General features: G+C 36.5%; 1 protein-coding gene across 1 annotated transcript; it reads left to right on the top strand.

Moving 5' to 3' along the window:
* The first annotated feature begins 8,624 nt into the window (after positions 1–8,624).
* On the top strand, positions 8,625–20,945 carry LOC138707303 (uncharacterized). The gene is made up of 3 exons (XM_069836617.1): positions 8,625–8,739; positions 9,025–9,105; positions 20,113–20,945. Exon 3 carries the CDS (start codon positions 20,113–20,115, stop codon positions 20,587–20,589), a length of 477 nt encoding a protein of 158 aa, XP_069692718.1. The 5' UTR covers positions 8,625–8,739; positions 9,025–9,105; the 3' UTR covers positions 20,590–20,945.
* The last annotated feature ends 1,821 nt before the right edge of the window (positions 20,946–22,766 follow it).

The following is a 22,766-nucleotide window of genomic DNA, read 5'->3' as shown; positions in this document are numbered from 1 at the left end:
GACTATTTTTAGGGCTAGTCTTTTGGAAAAATCTTTGACTGTTGCCAGTTCAACACAAAATTGAAACGTGGTGTCAACAAATACACGTTTTGTGATATATTATGATAGGGCGTCTAGCACAGTACACCTCTCACGAAAAAGAGTAGTCCGTTATATTTTGCATTTACACATTATTTTATGTTTTGTTTCCAAATAAATAATATTATAAGGTAATAAAATCTATGTGAAATAAATAATTGGAAGCTAATTTAATTATTTATTTAACATAGATTTTATTTAAAGGTACTTGTATATAAAGCTACTTTAAGTCTAAAGCAAGGAGATGCACTGTCACCTTTACTTTTTAACTTCACTCTAGAACAGCCGCGGCGAAAATGCGACTCACGAGCACATTGTGGCTCGCAGTGCTTTTCTCTTGCTTCCTACCTACAACCCCCACCCTCTTACTCACTGGAGTCAAACTCCGTTCTACTATTTGTCTCGGACCTGCGAGTGGCGTATCGTCGCAATATCTCTCTCGAAATCATGTACGTCTATAAAAAACGAAAGTTTCAAGTAGGATGGGAGGTTGCATTCTTTTGCTTACAATATGATGAAAACATTAAATGTATGATTTGTTCACAAATATTACTAGGAAAATGGTTGTATAATATAAAACGGCATTATAAGTTACTACATGTTACTGATGAAACATTAAAAGGTTAAGTGTTATTATTATTATTATTATTATTATTATTATTATTATTATTATCATTATCATTATCATTATCATCTCTGTACGTCGATTCTTTTACAACAGATGTACGAATAATGCGGTTAGATTTTCAATTTAAACTCACAGATTTACAATGTGACGTTAAATGAAAGCTAGATGTAAGGACTTGACAGATATTGAACTTTTCAAATCTTTGGAAAAAAATAAATATTTGAAGCTTCGTTCTTTCGCTTGCTCTGTTGAAGCCATGTTCGCTGTAACTTACGTTTGTGAAAAATTATTTTCAACAATGAAAATAGTTAAAATCAAATTTAGATCACGACTGACAGACAAATAACTTCGTGATCAACTACGATTGGCAGTAAGTGACATAATTCCTGATTTTGAAACTTTGTCGCAGAGACATTCTGAAGACAGTTAATTTTAGGTTGTGATAATGTGTCCGATGTTTTCTTGTTCATTTCTGTCTTCGTTACACGTCCTAAACATTAACTTCCCCTTCGGTTGTCCTCCTCCCTCCATAGGTGCTATGCACGTTGCAGCTTACACAGTGGCTCGGCGCACCATGGCCTTTTCGCCACGGCTGCTCTAGAATATGGCATTAGGAATGTTCAGGATAATAGACAGGGTATGGAATTGAACGGCTTACATAAGCTTCTTGTCTATACGTATGACGTGAATATGTTAGGAGAAGATCCATGAACGATTAGGGAGGAAAACACAGACATTTTACTTGAAGCATGTAAAGCGATAGGTTTGGAAGTAAACCCCGAAAAGATGAAGTATATGATTTTGTCTCGTGACCAGAATATTGTACGAAATGGAAATATAAAAATTGGAGATTTATCCTTCGAAGAGGTGGAACAATTCTAATATTTTGGAGCAGCAGTAATAAATATAAATGACACTCGGGAGGAAATTAAACGCAGAATAAGTATGGGAAATGCGTGTTATTATTCGGTTGAGAAGCTTTTGCCATCTAGTCTGCTGTAAAAAAAAAAATCTGAAAGTTAGAATTTATAAAACAGTTATATTACCGGTTGTTCTGTATGGTTGTGAAACTTGGACTCTCACTTTGAGAGGAACAGAGATTAAGGGTGTTTCAGAATAAGGTTCTCAGGAAAATATTTGGGACTAAGAGAGATGAAGTTACAGTAGAATGGATAAAGTTACACAACGCAGAACTGCACGTATTGTATTCTTCACCTGACATAATTGGGAACATTAAATCCAGACGTTCGAGATGGGCAGGGCATGTAGCATGTATGGGCGAATTCAGAAATGCATATAGAGTGACAATTGGGAGGCCAGAGGGAAAAAGACCTTTGAGGGTGCCGAGACGTAGATGGGAGGTTAATATTAAAATGGATTTGAGGGAGGTGGGATATGATGACAGAGACTGGATTAACCTTGCAAGGATAGGGATCGATGGCGGGTTAAGTGAGGGCGGCAATAAACCTGCAGGTTCGTTAAATGCAATTTGTAAGTAAGTAAGTAAGTAAGCTACTTTAATTTCAGCTGCTATACTTACCATAAGATTACAGTATTCATGAGCCTCAACTCGTAAACGAATACATTCAGCGACCGCCTTTAAAATGACTACAATCGGAAGGAAAGGTGTCATAAGTTTTCCCACAGTTGTGACATTATGAATGCATGAATCAAGTAAGAGGGCTGTAGTCGAGCATAGAAGTGGTAAAGCTCTAAGAGTGGAGGGAAAATTACTCGTATTTTTTTTAATGCTTTTAATACTTTCCTCAAACGTCAAAAAAGCAGCTACCGTCTTGATTTCAACCCATAACAATTCTATAAATGAGGGAGCATTCCCTTAAGGAATGCAATAGAGAAATCTATTTTATACACCCTCAGTTCACTTGTTTTTTGTTCCTTGTGACACATTGGTCCCGTCAAGTGGAAGCTATTCTTTGTTTGCGTATTGCTTACTACGTACCTTTCGTTCAATCTACGTCATGAATAATTGTGGAACCATTTACAGCTGAATGAAAGGTGATAACTTATTCCGCGTGTATTCACTTCTGTTATGCCGTAGATCAGCGGTTGCCAAACACCACGAAATTGTGACGTAATAGAAATGCAACCCGCACACCACTATCGTAGGGAGAGGGGTGGAGTTGGTATCTTCTCAGGTAATGCAGTGAATAACAGTGCAGAGACTTACTGTGACCAAAAAACAAAAACAATATAATATTCTTCTACTTATTAACTATACACATTTTTTCCATGTTAATTTTTTATCCTCCTATTCATTACTTTTTTATTTTTAATAAAATTAATTTATTTTATTATTTACCATAAAAAGAACATGTACTTTACATCAGCATATATTTGAAATTAGAAAAACGTACCAGGCTGGTCACGAAGTTGTAAATTATACTACATACTTAAAAAAAACGTCGAAATATTTTACTCCGATTAAGACATAGAAGCCGATACTTTTTATTGTTTATTTATTAATGAAATATTCAAATTACAATACATACGTCGAAAAAACGTCGAAATATTTTACACCGATTAAGACATAGAAGCCAATACTTTTTATTGTTTATTTATTAATGAAATATTCAAATTACACTACATACGTCGAAAAAACGTGGAAGTATTTTACCCCGATTAAGACATAGAAGTCGATACATTTTATTGTTCGTTTATTAATGAAATATTCAAGTTACAGGTAAGGGCGTGGTAGTCTTCAAAACAAGGAGAATAATAACAACGTACATTGTTCTTTTATACGCCATTTAACATTTTACAACAAATTAAGTATCTCATATTTTTACTATCTGCACAAAATAAATAATTTTCCTACCATGCTCCTTAAAATTAAGTTTTTACTTATCTGTTTTCGAAAAGACATCGAAACATATTATCCTACACACTTGTAACATTACATGTGTTCGTCCGCTGCTGATAAGTGTCTTTACTTATGTCGAAATGAAGGCTGTAAACAGAGGGTGGGATAAGATGCCATGGTTACGCTTGAGTGAAGGCAGGGGCATGTGTCGCGACACAGCTTTTGGCGATCACTGCCGTAGATGTTAAACAGTAATTGTAAGTAGACTACCGAAAATAGTAACCAAGGATTATCCGAAAAAATTATTCTTAACGGCCCCTTTGTTTCGGATAAACCGTAAATGGCTTCTTTTTTATTAACAGCATTTCTCAAACACCCTGTGATACTAAAAAATATACTGATTGCAATTTGCTATGTAGATAGATGCCGTGAACCGATCACTCTTTTTGTAGCTCGTAAAAATACAAACTGCATTGTTCATGTGAGGCTTCTTTCCAGAGCTGGAAGGATTTTACTCTTGTCTCTTTGCTGTATTACATATTTCATTGGTACATTCATTTTGACTGTTATATTCACCGAAACAGTGTATAGTAATACAAGTGTTTAATTAATATACAAATCAATTCGAAAAGCATAAAATACGTCGGTCAGTTCATAAGTCATGGCAACTATGTTATATATTTCTAATAAGGGAAAATGTGGTTAGTTCAATATATACGATCGAAAATCTGTTGTACACTGTACGGGATGTCATCGTCGGATTGCGTCTGTGTACATTGGTGGCTAGATGACAGCACACGCAAAAGTTAGTTATGCTAGAGGTTGTGCTCCAAGATGGATGTAAGTAAAGTTTAACAGCGTTCATAGGTGAAAATTGCAGTTCTTCGTGACAGAAATGCTCGTCGGTGTCATTCTGAGCTACGAGAACCATTGGGTGATAGTGCGTTGCACGTTGCACGTTGGGTGGAAGCCGCTGCGCCGGAAGCGGTTTGCAGACAGGGAGGATATCTTAACAGCGTTTCGACGAGAGGTGGTACAGTACATATAGACCAGCCGTGGCGAGAACGTGACTCGCGAGACATTGTGGCCCGCAGTGATAGCTGCGCATTTCGCTTGCTTCTAACCTCCGCCAACCCCCACCCTCTCACTCACTGGAGTCAAACTCCGTTCCATTTGTATTTGTCTCTGACCTGCGAGTGGCATATGTCTCTCTCGAAACCATGTACGAAAGTTCCAAGTAGGATGGGAGGACGCATTTTTTTGCTGTCAATATGATGAGAATATTAAATGTATGATTTGTTCACAAGTATTACGAGGAAAACGGTTGTATAACATAAAACGGAATTATACTACGTGTCACTCATGAAACATAAAAGGTTAAGTGTTAATGTTATCATCATCATCATCATCATCATCATCATCATCATCATCATCTCTATACGTCGACCCTTTTTCAGCAAATGTACGAATAATGCGGTTAGCTATTCAATTTGAACTCACTGATTTACTATGTGATGTCAAATGAAAGCTAGATATAAGGTCTTGAAAAATGTTGAACTTTCAAATCTTTGCCAAAAAATAAATATCCGAAGCTTCGTTCTTTCGCTTGCTCTGCTGAAGCCATGTTCGCTACAACTTACGTTTGTGAAAAATTATTTTCAACAATTAAAATAGTAAAAACCAAATATACATCACGACTGACAGACAAATACTTTCGTGATCAATTACCACTGGCAGTAAGTGACATAATTCCTGATTTTGAAACTTTGTCGCAGAGACATTCTGAAGACAGTTAATTTTAGGTTGTGATATTGTTCATTTATTGTCCATTTCTTTCTTCGTTACACGTACTAAACATTAGTTTGTAGCCTTGTACTATGTAAAATTATATTTAAGTTCTTGACGTAAGGAAAATGAAAATCCGTTAATAAGTCAGACAGTTGCTTCACTTCCCCTTCGGGTGTCCGCCTCCCTCCATAAGTGCTATGCACGTTGCAGGTTACACAGTGGCTCGGCGCACGATTACATTTTCGCCACCGCTGATATAGACGAATCGCACACAGACGATGATATTCAACGCCTGCATCACCGTCGGCAAAGATGTGTGGAGGCCTTGGGGGTTTATTTTGAAGGGTGTTAGCTGTGAGTAATGTAGACCTACTTAGTTTTCTTTTGTGCATAATAAAATAATGCTTTCTCTTTACGAATTTTCGAATTTCCCTTACTCATTGCCTCCTGTACTCGGGTACAATTTGGTACTAGCATTTCGAAGCACATTCCAGTGACCTTCAATCGTATATAGAGAATTTCTATTCATGCAGTTTTATTGGCTGATATAGTATAGTTGCCATGACTTATGATGTGACCCTCGTATGTAGTTTCATGTAAAATCGTGTGGGATACGTAAAAATTGTCGAAATATGTACAGGTATGTTAAATAAAAAATCAAACATAATTAATACCCTTAATATGGTGATTAATTTATATTTATATTTCCTGACCATCTAAATGGCTAGGAATAGAATATGCTTTTACATAGATATTCGAGTTCAGTGATAATAATAATAATAATAATAATAATAATAATAATAATAATAATAATAATAATAATAACAATAATATTTGAAGACAATTCTTCTTCTGCAGTAGAAAATGAAAGATTCCAAAGCCTACTCTTTCTCAGAATTCGTGCAGGAAGTTCTAACGCCCACACGCAGAGCCTTCTTCAGTTACAAGCCGGAGCCATACGTCGGCAACACTGTAATTAACTGTCAACCGGAGGCCTACTATCCAGAACACGTGTTTGTGCTAATGCCGATTTTCAATGTAAATTAATGTTACAATATAAGTGTGTGTCGATGGAATTATGTTCGTACCAAAGTTAATTGTTGATGCATTATGAACTAAATGCCTGTTGGCGATAAAAGCAAGACAATAAATGAAAATATGGCTGCAGTCTTTGGTAATTTTTACGGTTATTATTAATGACAAAATGATTGACAATTCTTCTAAATATTAATTATTGTATAAACTACATTTTTATAGTCTTACTTGTGGTTTGTGGTGTATCAGAATTCTAACCAAATTGTTGGGTCACGCCTGCTATATCAATAAAGTTACGCCGTTGATTTTCAAGTTCATTGCAAACAGCTGCTTTCTGATCCCATAAATGTTGCAGTTTTGTTGAAGATTCGGATTGCCTGCTATACGTCAGAACTGTCTATATTTGTAGATGCATACACTCACTTTGTTGGTTTCGAAGGTTTGTTTATTAATATTATTTCTTTTGTAATAAATTAGTTATAAACATGTTTCTTTTCACTTCATATTTACAGGATTTAAAGTTCACCGAGTTTACGCTAATTGGCACATACTTAATAGATAATGATGTGTTTTGTTACGTATTATGTTGAAGGTATGTTTCTTCATTTTTCATAGATCTTTATACTTGGCCTTGGCCTATTTAAAATTATGTTTTAGAAAATTTGTAACAAATAATTTAGGATTACAGTATTGTTATGGTGACTGGCGAGGTTCAAACTAAAACTGCCTTCCTGGGCATCTGAAATATTTATAGAAAAGCACGACAGATAATCACATGAAATTAAAATGTAGGCCTATATGATATCCTAGACCTTTCACGTCAGAGGTGAAACAACATAAAGCGGCAAAACTTTGTCAATTTACTACCCACATAATAGTTAATTGATTGGAATAGGGTATTTCGAAAGTACATCGTTGTTTTATTTATTTTTGGTACAAGTAACATTTCTTTAAGTGTTTATTTATTTTCCCATGTATCATCAATAAAAACACGTATGCTTTTAATTTTTTTAAGTTATATTTGGCTGTATGCAAGTAGTTACGCGGTATTCTGAAACTCAAATAAAATACCATTTCGGATTCCGTAATAAATTACGTACATCAATACACTGAATCTTGATCATATGCACTTACAAGGGAAGGGTTTCGGCTCGAACAGGAATTTTTGGTTAAAAATTTGTACAGGCGCTTACCTCACAATGGTGATGAAGACCTTAAAAGCATTCATTTGTGTAACTCTCCGTTTGGTTGGTATTGGTCAATACACTTCTTTAAAAATGTACGTGAGGATTCTCTATAAAATGCATGAAACAGCATGCAGCAGAGCAATAATCACAAAACACAGAAGCAACACCTGAGCAATCTTCTGAATCACATTCCAGTGCTGAAAAATCAAATACCACCTGAATTACATTTTTCAAGTCCGAGACTTGTTCAGGATTCACGTAACCAACTGACTGTCAGGAATACTGAAGCATGGGGCGATATACTGGAGCAGACAACTGGTTATGAATAACAGAGTGCATTTTCATTATAAACACTCGATTTCCAAAGTTAAGTTCTGGATTCTCAGCAAGAGTCCTTATGTAATGTGTTATCCTCCGAGTCTGTATTTTGTATTGTCTAAGGAAATAGATATTCAGAGGCTGGATATATTTAGGTTTTTTAGGTGGAATGATCATACCTTCCATGTTCTAGCCTTGGAAAGATTCATGTACTAAGGTTGCGTCCTTGTGCGCATTAAGTGACTAACACAACAGTACATACTTTTGATTAGCTGCAATATTTTCAGACAATGTTGGAGAATAATGTTCTTAAATGGGCTTTAGATATTTTACCACTCGCACTAGCTTCTAGGCTAGGCTAGGATTACGGGTAAGGTGTCCCATCCCCTTAACTTGTGCAGTACTCTCCCCACCCCTCAACTTGTACAGTGCTCTAACAGACAAACCACACATTACACAAACGAATGCATTTGGGAGCTTTACAGAGATGTAAAGATGGGCCTGTATACAAATTTTTGATACGAAATTTCTGTTCGAGCCGAAATCCTTCCCTTGTTACTTTTGTATCAATTAACGTCGAAAACGTACATGTGACAACGAAATCAAAACACTAAAACGTCAAACGTCATGCCTTTATTTCGCCTCCGCCCGCCTCCACTCTGCGTTGCCAAATCTACCCATACTCCGGCTTGTAACTGAAGATGGCTCTGCCACACGTCATTTCATTTGAATCAATCGCTCTAAGGCAGATCGCTATATTTTATTTCAGCCAATCAGATTAAAGTAGCTACGTTGTAGCCTCGCTGTGCAGCGGTGAAATCAGCCATTTTGTTCAAGTCTGGTGTCGCGATAGGTGGTCTACCGTTTTCTTTCACTTGATCCGTGTGAGTATAACTTATTCGCTGTGTTTCGGGGAATACTAGCTCACTTAATATCTTGGACAATAATTTTATTGCATTGTGAACAGTAATTTTATTGTTCACAAGTGTTATGTTTCTTTTGCATTATTCTAAATCATTTAGAATAGTACAAAAGATACATAACTTGTCACTTGTGATTTTTAGATCCGTAAACGTGACGGATCGCGAATGACGCCATAGCAAGAAGTTCTACGTCTGCGTATGGGTAAAATAAGTGCAAAGTTTAATTCATATTTGAAATATTTTCAGGTGAATTCAACATTCTGTACCTGTACGCAACATTCTGCACACCGCTGTCCAGAAATATCAGCAGCTGTTGACCTTTTCAATGTAAGTAATTTTTAAGACGCCATGATTAATTGTGGCTTTCTTTGTTGCAACTCTGCCGCGTATCTTGCACAGATAACTCTTTTCAATACTACAAATACTGTACATAATGAGTTTGTACTGTGTTCAGCTGAATTTTAGTGTCAAAAATACTTTTTTCGATTTCTAGCACAAAGGAGCGAATTCTTTGTATGTGTGAGTGTGTATGTGTGTGTGTGTGTGGGTATGCATTGATTTATGCACGTATGCATGCATGCATGTATGTATGTAGTGTATGTATATAGCCTATATATAGTCTACCTATGTAGACCTATGAAGTGCTTTCCTATCGTCTTAAATTAGCTGAAACTGTTCACTATTATGAAGGTGCATAGCTGTATGAAAGAGATAGAATGCTTCACATCTGTAGTGATTCAGGCTTATAGCTAATTTTCATATCAAAGTGGACTAATTTCTGTTACTATATAGCTTCAAGGTAATGTAAAAGACGGTTATTTTTTACTCTGAAAAGCCCGAAATGTAGTGGAAACCGTACCGGTACTGACGACACAGAAAATATGCTACCATCAATTTTATTTCTTGCGTGACATTTTTCCTTATTTGCAGTAAGTAGTATTGGAAATTCACAAAATACAGCCATATAGCCTAGTTAGGGCGTACATTATTTCTTTTAATGCCCAAGGGTTTCTTTAATTTGTAAATTTAATGTAAAAATTGGCCTATTATACCCCTGACTGTATAGTGTAATCTCCAGAACCATGACGTTGTAATATACAGCAATTTGTGCTCAACCTGGTGTCAAGTATAAGTAGAGAGGAAAAATCGAGGTAAATCTCTAGAAAAGGTACACTAAAGAAATGCATTTTCTTTTGCTTCACTGACTTCTGTGTAATGTAAGTAGTGCTTATTGCTTGGTTTTAGTTTGCAATCACAAATACTTTTCAACATAAAAATCATTTTATTCATATTTGGACATTCTAGTGTAATGTGAAAATCGAAAAAAGATGGCGGAAATTCTTGTTGAGCGACTCGAGCGTGCTCTCGAAAGTTTGACAAATGTCCGGAAAGAGGCGGATATCTGAAGAGAGACATGAAGGACGCCATACTGCAGGCGGTAAGCGAGATCAGATACTGTTTTGAAACAATGAAAATTGTAGCAGATGATAAAATTATTGAAAAGACGGAGTTACACTGCGAGGTTATAGCGAGCAGGATAAGAGACAAGCAGGGCGGAGAAGACAACAGACCGAAGGGACAGGTGGCGACATCTGTCGACCCGACGCGCGAAGCTGCTTGTAATGTCCAGCACCTCCTGACATCGGATGGTGCAGAGCGGAACAAAGAAGCAGACGACAACGATCACGGCGATGGTGATTCATATGACGGACAGGGAGGAGGAGAAACTGCACGCCAGATGCACAATCTGTTGAAATAGAGAAGGACCCATATAAAGCCCTTAGACCAAGACAGCCTCGTTTTCCAGCCGATATCCCGATGGAAATATGGGAAAAACATATGAGAGAGGTTCCAATGTCCAAAGAGACCAGACCGGAGCTGAAGGAAAAAACTGGGGTACAGCACACTACGCCCTTCACCAACAAGGAAGTAAGGCATGAAAAACAGGGCCCCTGGCGTAGACGGACTATACAACGAACACTTAATAATTTCGCTGTCGTTTCTCGAACATATATGGACAAAGCTTATTAACAAGTGCTTAGAGATGGGCACCATACCCAGCATGTGGCGCAAGTCAATTATCAAACTGCTGTACAAGGGTAAAGTTGCTGTGAGCAGGCCGGAGTCATATAGAGGGATTGCCCTAGAATCGGCGGCTTGCAAACTACTTACCAAGCTACTAACCCAGAGAATGGATTCTCAGGCGGAGCATCTGCTACCGTAAGATCAGTTCGAGTTCCAGAAGGGCAGATCAACCCTGATGGCCGCTGAACGTCTCCTAAAGAAGATACAAGAAAAGCTAACTGCCGGTGGGAGAAAGTACGTTCAATTCATTGACTACACGAAAGCTTTTGACACGGTCAACAGAAGGAAACTCATGGTGAAACTGGAAAACCTCATCGGAAAATCTGACGTGACGAGGCTACTGTCGAACATCCTAGCGGATAACCAAGTTCAGATACACGATGGAATCACCCAATCGGAGTGGATCAGCCAAACAATTGGAGTGCTCCAAGGGGACCCTCTGAGTCCGATACTCTTCAATATACTGACGCATGATATCGCCAACAAGTTAAAGGAAGAAGTGCAGAACCTCTCAGTGTACATATATGCAGATGATATGGCACTAGCGGCGGATAGCTTAACAGACCTGCAGAAAGGAACAAATCTCATCAAACAATGGGCAGAGGAGAACGAACTGGTGTTGAACGTCCTAAAAACAGAATTAATGGTATTCAGAAGAGGACGGCTGAGCAAGGATGACTACATCGTCTGTGGCGGACAAATGCTAACGCCGAAGCGGCAATTCAGATATCTAGGAATCACTATGCAAGTCACCGGGACAGCATTCACGATCCATCTACAGGAGAGTCTAGCAGTCGCGCTCAGAAATATAAACGACATCAGGGAACTACAAAAAATGTCAGTAGAGTCAGCAATGAAACTTTTCCGGGTCAAAGTTGTACCCGCTCTAACATATGGACTAGAGGTCATATGGGAGTACTTATCCTGCAAACAGCTACGGGAGCTCGAACGTTTGAATCCTAGGTTCTTGAAGAGGGTGCTATGGGTATCAAAATTCGCTTTATCACGGTACGTGTACGTACTGGCAAGAGAAACTTTCCTGATAGAAAACCTCAGACTACAATTGCTCTTGCCATCTACACCAGCATGCGAAGAACTACTACGGGAGCTGAGAAGGAAGAGAGAGTCTATTAGCGACAGTTTCTACAACACGGATGCCATGCTAAATAGAGAATGGATGCGAGCAGAGTACGAGCTCAGACACATTGTAACAAGATTTGTGATTCATGGATTTCACCACCGAAGTTCTTCCATCAGCCCAGCCATGAGTGTAACAATCAGTGTGATACGTACCATGCTTTGGAGTGCAACAAGAGAACAGTATCTCTGGTTCAGTTCTGTCTAGCTGTAAACGGAGAATAATGGACTAGTGTGGGGTTCACCCAGAACGCTTTACCTACTAGTCTTTAATATCGTGCCCATTGGGCGCTTTACATTGTATTATTAATGTACTGTTGAAGCCCCCTTGCCAGCCCAACTCGATACTTTTTATCCATATGACGTTCTAGAGGTCGAGGGCGCAATATTGGGGAAACGGATCATTTGCCAATAATTCGTCCTGGACCTTTCATATGTTATGTGTTCAATTAGTAACAGATGGGGGTTACAACAACAGGGCATTAGAATAGCTATACAAGTAAGTGTTAAACATTTTCATTTTTTAAATATTTGTGGATGCAAACTAAACCACAGTCTAGTACACTGACGTTCAAAGATATCTGATCCGACTAATCAATAGTGATCGATAATAATTTGTTGGTGTAAACGTGGATTCTTTTGTTATTGTTTCTATGAATAGATGGCGAAGATAATAGTTACTCTTCCCAATTGTAGATAAATACTTCCGCATTATGGAATTCAATTTTTCATCCCACTCAACTGATTGTAAAACAACACTGGGTTTAGCTGGAAACCGTTGATATGTCAATTGTGATAATAATTAATGCTTAATCTACATAATCATTTTCTCTGACTTGTTAACTGCCCCATTAATGGTGCCACCTATTGAGAACTAGCAGAACTGGTACAGAGTTTGTCAATTTTTTTATATCTTTGGTTCTGACTTATCCCGAGGTTGGAAAGTTCACTTACAAGATCATAAAATCGTAGGTCGGATAGAGCCCGGACGAGTAGTCATGGCACCGGCGCGAGGGACGTATTTTAGCTCGTTTGCTTGGACTCGCCCTCACACTCAACTGGAGGGGTGTTGGGTTAGTTGGTTAGTAGCATTCCGAGTGTTGAGATCGTTCTGCTACTACCGCTATTGCTAATACTGAAAACATTGTCCTTCTGAGCGCACTCATTATGGCATTGTCTAAGGTGTGAAATCATAGAGTAGTTCATAGTCAAGGACATGAAATAGCATGCAATGTATGGAAATTCATGTCAGAAGAGGTTGTAAATGAAATGCCAATTCCATTGAAAAGCGTGTGTGCAAGAGTACTGGCTGCCACTGGTATTTCAAAGCAAACCTTGGCAAGAATCAGGAAAGAAGGGGAAAATATTGAGGCAGGAACAGCAGATTCTTTCTCCAGTCCGGAAAAATCACAGCCGAAGAAGAAGATTGTTGCAGCTATAGACAGTTTTGATGAGGAAGTCATAAGAAGACTCATCTATATTTTCTACGCTACGCATAAGCAGAGGCCGACTCTGCAATCGCTTCTTCCAAAAATGGATATCAGTGTATGATTATGTGAAGAAAGTAGAGAACAATTACATTGAAATTGAGCACGTGATGGACGTATTTTGGAGAGCATTTCCATAGACTTAGGGACATCTGATTCCAGCACAGATCAGTCGTCTGATTCGGACAGAGAATAAGAATATAAAGATGGAATAGCGGGCGTCATTCCATTAGGTACCTTCGGACTCTTGAGTAGGAAAGTAGTGCTACTAAGATAAGACGAATGTTTTTGGAAAGAGATGAAACGGATATGCCTGCCGCTCTGAGCTTGAGAACCGTAACCCAAACAACCCCCACTCCTCTACCCTGCTGGTCGGCAATTTAAAACTTCGCGCATGTTGGTGCCACAACATCTCGTCTCAGCTCTACCTTTGAACGTCAGTGTACATAGAGTCACGAAGCTCAATACGTAGGGAATATGCATCCAATTACAGTTGAACTTAATTTGCTAGCCACTAGGATCGCCACTATCGCACAGTCTGTTGCTCCTAGTACTATCAGTTGCTAAGAGCCTGAATTATTGTATCGCGAGAAATGCAAAAAAAAAATCACATCAAGCTTCGTGACTCTATGTACTAGACTGTGACTAAACCATGTGTTTACCACTAAATTATATATCTCACAGAAGTCAGTTAAAGAAAATATATATGTATATTTTTTTCATTCTTGGGTGTAGTTTTTCTGGAGAATTACCACAACCCTTTCTCAACTGCAAGCTATAGTATTGAATAGGCCTGTCTAGAGAAACGGTGTTGTTTCTCTTTATTCAATGAGGTTATTGCAATTTTCATTTTGTGCAACTTTTCAAATTTAGAGCAAATAGTAAAAAGGGGAAATGATATTATTGCTATTAGGGTCCCACTTTTGCGGATAATCAACGTTAGTAGTAGTAGAGATACCATGTCTGTTCCACGTGTTTGCACCTTCTACCCTCCCTCACGCAGGAAAGCCCGTTATTACTGATTTCTCTTTTTGGATGTGTCGACCCCAAGGCCATAATGCAGTCGGTTGTATTAGGCTGTGTCAAATTGTAAATTCCATGACACCTTCGGCTTTGTAGCGCATCACTTTAACCACTACGCTATCGTTTGTCGCCAACACAGAGAACAGACATATATTATAACAATTAAGAACTTCACACTTTTCTTCTTGAGGGCCAGGGAAATTACTGATTCAGAGAATATAGCAAATTCGTGTGTATAACCTAGGCCTAGAACAAACAAGAACTAATAATTGCTTATATGTGTGGAAATATTCTGAACATTAGATTTTTGTTAGCGACAATTTTTAATTAAAAGTGACCGAAGAATCTCAAATTCTGTGACTCGTGATTTATGTCTCCATGGCCATTGTTATAAAATACTACTGCTATATTAGTTTTGTATGTTAATTTGCTTGCATAATCGAGTGTAAATTATTTTGTTCTGTTTACCTCATAAACGTGTATCAGATAAGAAATTAGTACGATAATTTATCGTACAAAATGATATTTCAAAATTTTTATTTGTAGTCTTGTAGCACGATATATTACAATAATCCATTAATTCCTTGGCCGCAGTACTGGTATAAGTTAATAAGTGTTTCATTACTATTAAACATTGTGTAGTTTGAAGTTATGAAGTGTTTGAAATTTTTTGCTGTGAAAGTAACAAATTTTTAAGGCCAATAATATTGTGTAACTGAAATATTCACTTCGATAAACTTAATTATCTCGCACAGTAATTGAGAATGGTATGGCATTTTATCTTTTCCACGAGAGACTTTCAAATATAATTATTACTTCTATTTTACCCAAAGTACAAATTCGAAACATTAAAAGTATAAAAATAGGCTTACATTTAAAATACTGGCTTGCAGAATGGCTTCTAAATTTATTCTTAAAGATTCTTACGTGTTCTATGTTGTTCATGTTTGGTAGATATACTGAACTAACAAATACTAAATTACTCATCATCATCATCATCATCATCATCATCATCATCATCATCATCATTATTATTATTATTATTATTATTATTACTACTACTACTACTATTACTATGCGACTGCATGTGAATAAACGTATCGTACAACTGTATTGAAGAATTTATTCTAAATTAATTCAATTTCAGATTAAAAATCGAGTGATTAGCTTTCATCTATTGATGGTAGATTTTGGCAAATTAAAATAATAAATTTGCCACTTTAAAAACAGATATAGTATTTTATATAATTAATGTTATAACTTTAGCATTTTGCTGCATTCAAGATGGAGCATTTTCTATGTAACACTTTTCGGTAAAAATTCAATGCCATCAATGTGTTAAATGGGGTATTTCCTGTATTTTCCAGACATTTTTTTTTAAATAATAAATAACTGAAGGAATATCTGAAATTACAGTGAAATGGTGAATATTAAGAAACATTCCAAAAATATGTAGGCGTACCTCCTGGCACGGAGAGACCTATAGGTTATGCATTTAAAATAAAACCAGTATTCATTTAAAGGCACTCGTTCAAAATTTAAAATGGAACAAATTTCAACGTTTCTCTCCTTTTAGTCTGTTTCGCCTATCTGTGACAATTACATTTAACTTACTGAAAATCATTCAGCACTTACTCTATTGGTATGTGATCTGGTGGACAGATTAGCTGCATGGACTAAGAGTTGCCATCTTATTTGTACCGCCAATAACATATGTAGGCAATCAACATCTGAATTGTCTCTAGTACTGGTTAGTAAATGCTTATAAAAATAATCATAATCACATAAAATTGTCTGAGTCTACGGGAATAGAATATGAATTTCTTGCTTTAGTAGTCAACACTTTTTTTATTACAGTTTATGGTACGTATACTGATCCGACGAGCCGCTGTTGGACTGAAAAGTTTGTTTACAGAAAAAAAGAAGTATTTGATTTTTTTTACAGAAAGACAAGAATGCCTCATGATGTGTAATTTTGCTCTTATTTCGCAAAACCATGTACGATTTGTATTTTATACTTACTTTCGCATTTTGTCGTGGATTTAAAAACTACAAGACTAGACTATTAAATCCAGACGTTTGAGATGGGCAGGGCATGTAGAAGGTATGGACGAATCCAGAAATGCATATAGAGTGTTAGTTGGGAGACCGGAGGGAAAAAGATCTTTAGGGAGGCCGAGACGTAGATGGGAGGATATTATTAAAATGGATTTGAGGGAGGTGGGGTATGATGATAGAGATAGGGACCGCTGGCGGGCTTATATGTGGGCGGCAATGAACCTTCGGGTTCCTTAAAAGCCATTTGTAAGTAAGTAAGTACAAGACTAGACTATACTTAATAGGCTTTTAAACATAAAATTATTTATTCTGACTGCATTTTGGGCACATTCCACATTTATTATGATTACGAAAATCTGACATCTCCACCTATATCCCTAGAGTTTAAATGGTAGAACAGTTACTGTCATAGGCGTTGAATCCGGGTTCCGCGGGTTCGAAACCGTTAGAAGGCGGTGCATTTCAATGGGCGGTAAAATTCTTAGCGTGGTTTTTCTAATTGGGAAGTAGACTTAAATCTGTCAGCCCCTGTAATACACTTACAGGAGTTCCTACATCTCTAATCAAAATCAAGGAGCAGTGCTACCATTGTCTCGTAATCGACAATAAATATCTAATTAAGATTTTCCAAGCGTAAATCTAAAGCTCAAATCCCAAGCCCAATATTTCAATAATGACAGCGTATTTATCTTATGAGAAATGAATAGTATTCGATTTTTAAATAATATTCACCAGGTCCGCAATAACATGTGGAAAACACCCCCCATAATGTCAAGGGCTTTATAATATGTTACTTTCTTTATTCTTACGCTTAAGTTGAAACTTCAACTGAGATATTTTTTAACTAATAGGTTAAAGAGAAATGTTTTGGAGTTAAGTTAAACAAGTTCATATCTAGGCCGGATGTTGGACCCATTACTGCATTAAAACAACTTCGTAAGTCTAATTCAAACATGTGATGTCGGCATGGAAAGTAAAGTAAATCACGATCAAACATTTTCTCAATATTCTTACAAGCACCATTTATTCGACCAGTGTTACTTGAATTTATATCGAAACAGGGCCTGCACTTTTTCTTCTATGCTTGTATGTGATGGCAAACTGACGAAATAAGTGTAACATATTTTCAGTAGTGCTGTTGATCAATCAAAATATTTAATCGAATAACTGTTTGAATTTAATTGATTAATCTATAGATTAATCGAGTTTTGATCGAGTTTAAAAATGTTTTAATATACTGTAATATAAAATTATTGATAAATTTAACTTGTGTTCGGTGATAAGCATAACTATTAAATAATTAATGTTGTATATCTGTATATATTGTATCGATATATTACAAAACAACTATTTTAATTACTTACTAACATATTTATTATGAGGCTTATAATTTGTTGTGTCAATTTCTCTGAGAATTTTTGAGACAAACAAATAACAAAAAGTATGAAGACTCGCCTAGTTAATACTGGTTCATCCATGATTTTAAACGTGTGAATGCATTCACATGCTCTGATTTAAGTGTCACTCTACGTTTAGTAACAATTTTTCCTGCATCACTAAACACGAAAATTTGTTTTTCTCTCAAGCACTTCTCCACGATAGTTCAATTTAAATTCAAACGTTTCACCTAGTTTACCTCTCAAATTCTCATATAACAAACCACAGAAAACTGATTTTTTTCTTTATCAAACTAAACACAGAACCTTCATATACAACCTCAGTACAGAAACTGCAAGACTAAAGCGGTTGAAACAAAAGACTGGCCCCTATTGTAATCGAATTACCAGGTTATAAAAAGAGAAGAAGGTAGTTACGCTCTCACTTGGACATAGTGTAGACATGGCTATTTTAAAAGGGATGATGGGGACGAATCCCAGAAATGTATGTATTTCATAAGCCAGGAAGATGAGCTGACAACAAGGTGGAAGTTTTCTTGAAAAACCATAAAACTTAATAAGGGTTTCGCATTGTGTTTCAACTTTCAATAGAGATAGACTAGGTCACTGTCCTCATATTGTCCTCAAATGTTTGTGCAAAGATTTTCCCTACATTATCTGGTTTACAGTTAGAAAATAACAGTACTCTTGTACTTTTAAGTAAGCAATTTCCGAGAGAGAAATATTGTCGGAATTTTTACTATGAGTTTGTATTAACGAAATAATAATTTTAATATCAACTACAGTCCACACCTGTGGAGTAACGGTCAGCGCGTCTGGCCGCGAAACTAGGTGGCCCGGGTTCGAATCCCGGTCAGGGCAAGTTACCTGGTTGAGGTTTTTTCCGGGGTTTTCCCTCAACCCAATTCGAGCAAATGCTGGGTAACTTTCGGTGTTGGACCCCGGACTCATTTCACCGGCATTATCACCTTCATATCATTCAGACGCTAAATAACCTGAGAAGTTGATACAGCGTCGTAAAATAACCCAATAAAATAAAATAAAATTATCAACTACAACCGATTAATTTTAATCGACTTGATTATTCGATTAAATATTTTTCATCGATTAATCGTATAACAGAAATTGATCGATTAATCGATTAGATTAATCGATTAAATCCCACAACACTAATTTTCAGCAAACATTCCTTAGGAGATTCAACATTCCTCCTCTAATAATAATAATAATAATAATAATAATAATAATAATAATAATAATAATAATAATAATAGCAACAATAGTAGTAGTAGTAGTAGTAGTAGTAGTAGTAGTAATAATAATAATAATAATAATAATAATAGTAATGAAAAATAGTTACATAAAATTGCACAGAAAATTAAAATATCTGAAACTTTATAGCCATTGGGGGTCGTTTTAAAATTATATGATTGAGATGAAATTTTACACGGAGTAATTTTTCCGCGGTTTGGAAAATATTCTGGGGTGGGAGATGAAAAACAAATAACTACAGAAAATCACATATAACTAAGGGCCACCCTAGTGTGTATGCAAGGAATTATTTCCAAACCAGGAATATGATTATTAAGGAATAATTTTTGCAATTTACAATACGATTTATATTCAATCTTGCTCATATGTAGTTAATATATACTTGTTTATAACTTCTGCAAGTTTGGTTACTTAAGAATATTGAAAAATATTTGTGATGGCTCCAATTAAAATTTAGACACTTGCTACGTTAAATTAGAATGAAAAAATGAAGAAATGACATAATGGAAATAACAGACTGAAATAGCATGTCTTCAAGTACTAACTTCTGTTATTTTGGACATATCTTACTATTCGTCCAAGAGACAGTTCTAAAGTAAACGTATGCAACCATGGAAAATACTGTGTTAGAACTAGCAATTTACTGTAAGAACGATTTATTGATTATTCATCCACATATATAATATTATAGTACATATTCTAGACATGGGAGAAATTAATAAATTATATGACTGTATATTGAACAATTATTTTTTTTCTCGATAGAAATAAAATGTGGGAAGGGATTAATTTACTGTATGTTGTGTATGTGTTTTCTTAATAATTCGTTCTATTAAAATAGAACTTGTCATAAAAGAAGATCCAATTGGTTGCAGATGGATAACCCTGGCTTCGAGCGAGATAGTGAGAGTGCTATAGAGATGGATGTTCTGGCGACCGGGAGTACTGTGGAGACGGACATGTTGGAGACCGAGAATACTGTGGAGACAGACGTGTCGAAGACCGCAAAAACTGTGAAGATCGACGTGTTGGAGACCGAGAATACTGTGGAGACGGACGTGTCGAAGACCGCAAAAACTGTGAAGATCGACGTGTTGGAGACCGAGAATACTGTGGAGACGGACGTATCGGAGACCGCCAACGGAAGCGAAGCCCTGGGCTGCTCTGAAATGTGCCTCCGTCTCCATCAACAATACCAGAAGACTCTGCAGGAGTACCAGAAGTACATCAACCCCAGGCCTCTGGAGAGTCCCTGGCATCCTCTTAAGACAGTCTTCCTAGTCATAACCATCGTTGTCATTGTGGTCTGGATCGTGGTGTACACCGTGCTTAATCAGTACAACATGCTATAGAAAAACAGTTGTAAAATTCAGATCGTCTTGATCCCTAGCCACTGTAAAAGCACAATTATATTGAAAGTATAGTCATAACCAAAGCGAAGCTTGTTTGCACACAATAATGACTGTATTCTACTGACTACTGCTCACGAGAAACTCCCTGGAAGAATCCGCCTTGAAGCAAATGTAAATACCAGTGTGAGTGGGTCTTGCTGCTATCGGCTCTAAAATGTATGTTCCACACAGAGCCATAATATTTACACATATATTAATAATTATTATTTTCCTAAATTAATGTTTAACGGGATCAAAGATGAAAGAAAAATTACTAAATTAAAGATGTCTTGTACAGATGCCAAATAAAATCTGGATTTTCCTTTTCGTGCAAGTTTCACTTACAACACACTGCGCATGTGCATACACCTCAATTGTGTCATTGTTACCTTACGATTTCTTTATTTATTTCAGTTACGACAGACATTGAAGGACGACTTTCAATTAAAACAACTTAATTTATTGTAAACGGAATTTTTATTTTATGAAAAAGGAATTCAAAACAGTAAATTGTATAAATTGTCGTAATACTTTGATGTTATGTTAATGTTTATCAATTTCAGTAGGACATCTGTTTTCCTCCCCGGGATGAACATTTTTGCGATAAGCCTGGTTTAGGCTTATATTCTTTTTTGTTTGTTAGCACGACCGATTCCTGTTTTCGTAGTGATTAATACACCCTTGTAAGAGACTTTGTAGCTGTATGTAATCTGTAACATTTTGATACCTGAAACCTCTATCGAGTTTCTTGCCATCTTTCTTTTAGTTTTCATCCGTTCTTATGGTTTCCTTTTTGTCTTTTTACCTTTTTACCTAGTGAATTTTTTTTGTCTTTTCACTCTCACACGATGAAATGAACTACTATTCGATCATGAAGGCTCAAATTCATCAATATCTGTTCCGGAAAAGTCTTCATTCAAGTCCTGAATTTTGTAAAATGTTTGAGATATTTTAAAGTTAAATCTCCCTTAATAGCTATAGATTAACACTACCTATAAATAAAATTTTGCTAGCATGCAGAAACACACGATAACGTGAGGAGATTGTGAACAAAACCGGTCATTTCAAAAATAGTGTTTTTCTTTTCGGAAAGTACAAAAAACTGTATCGAGCCTTCACTTTACCCCAAAGTGAACGATAATTTTATGTGTCGTGCATGTTACGTCCGTTCTAATGATGTCAATAATCAAGATTTCAGTTATTTTCTGTGCATTTTATGGACAAAAATATTTTGGAAATGTCCGGTTCTATTTGGAAATGTGGAGGAAATGTTCACTTAATTTTTGTCGAAAAAAGCTGTTTGAAATTTATAACAGTAAAACATACTGGTACACGTCACTTACATCAACTGCGTTAGATCGACTGTATCATGGAGTAACGAATAGGCCTATAATATTACAAGGTAAGTATGTAGAAAGCATCGGCCAGAAATCTTCCAGCAATAGGAGTCCAGAGCACATAGACCTACATTACCAAATATATACATATATTTTAATTAAATTTTGAAAAAAAAAATCTGATCACTTGCATATTGTGAGTTCCTTTACACTCTAACGGGAGAATATGTGCCCGGGACATCTATTTTGGGACGATGATGGCCTGGCTGGGACTTACTACATAATCACCTTACCGTAACACTTTTGCAATAATTTTAACGAAAAACATATTTAGCTCAACTATGTGAATACAAATTGCATGAAAAAAATAATTGAATAACTTATCTCCCAAGATAGCCTTCATTTTCATTCTACTGTGTTATGGGAAAATGAATATATTATATTTTTTAATAATTTTAATTAGCAATAAGATATCATCACTCTTAAAAATTTAAATTATGTTTTTTTAACGACGCTCGTAACTGCCGAGGTTATATCAGCGTCGCCGGTGTGACAGGAATTTTATTCCGCAGAACTTCATTTACATGCCACTAAATCTAGTGACATGAGCCTGTCGCATTTTAGCACACTTAAATGCCATCGACCTGAGCCGGGATCGAACCAGCAACCTCGGGCAGAGAAGGACAGCGCTATACCAACTGCGCCACTCAGGGCGGCTATTATCACTGTTACACATAGAAGTGGAAATGACTGCTTTTGAATGGATTGGTAATTGCAACACATACAGAGTGTTGTAAATGT

The sequence above is a fragment of the Periplaneta americana genome, chromosome 10, assembly GCF_040183065.1.
Source record: "Periplaneta americana isolate PAMFEO1 chromosome 10, P.americana_PAMFEO1_priV1, whole genome shotgun sequence".
Lineage (NCBI taxonomy): Eukaryota > Metazoa > Arthropoda > Insecta > Blattodea > Blattidae > Periplaneta > Periplaneta americana.
Note: the sequence above shows the minus strand (reverse complement) of the source record. Positions and strands in the feature narration are given on the sequence as shown.

Bases quoted from the DNA above. Each gene is read 5' to 3' on its own strand.
- LOC138707303 (XM_069836617.1), top strand. From the start codon at position 20,113: ATGGATAACCCTGGCTTCGAGCGAGATAGTGAGAGTGCTATAGAGATG.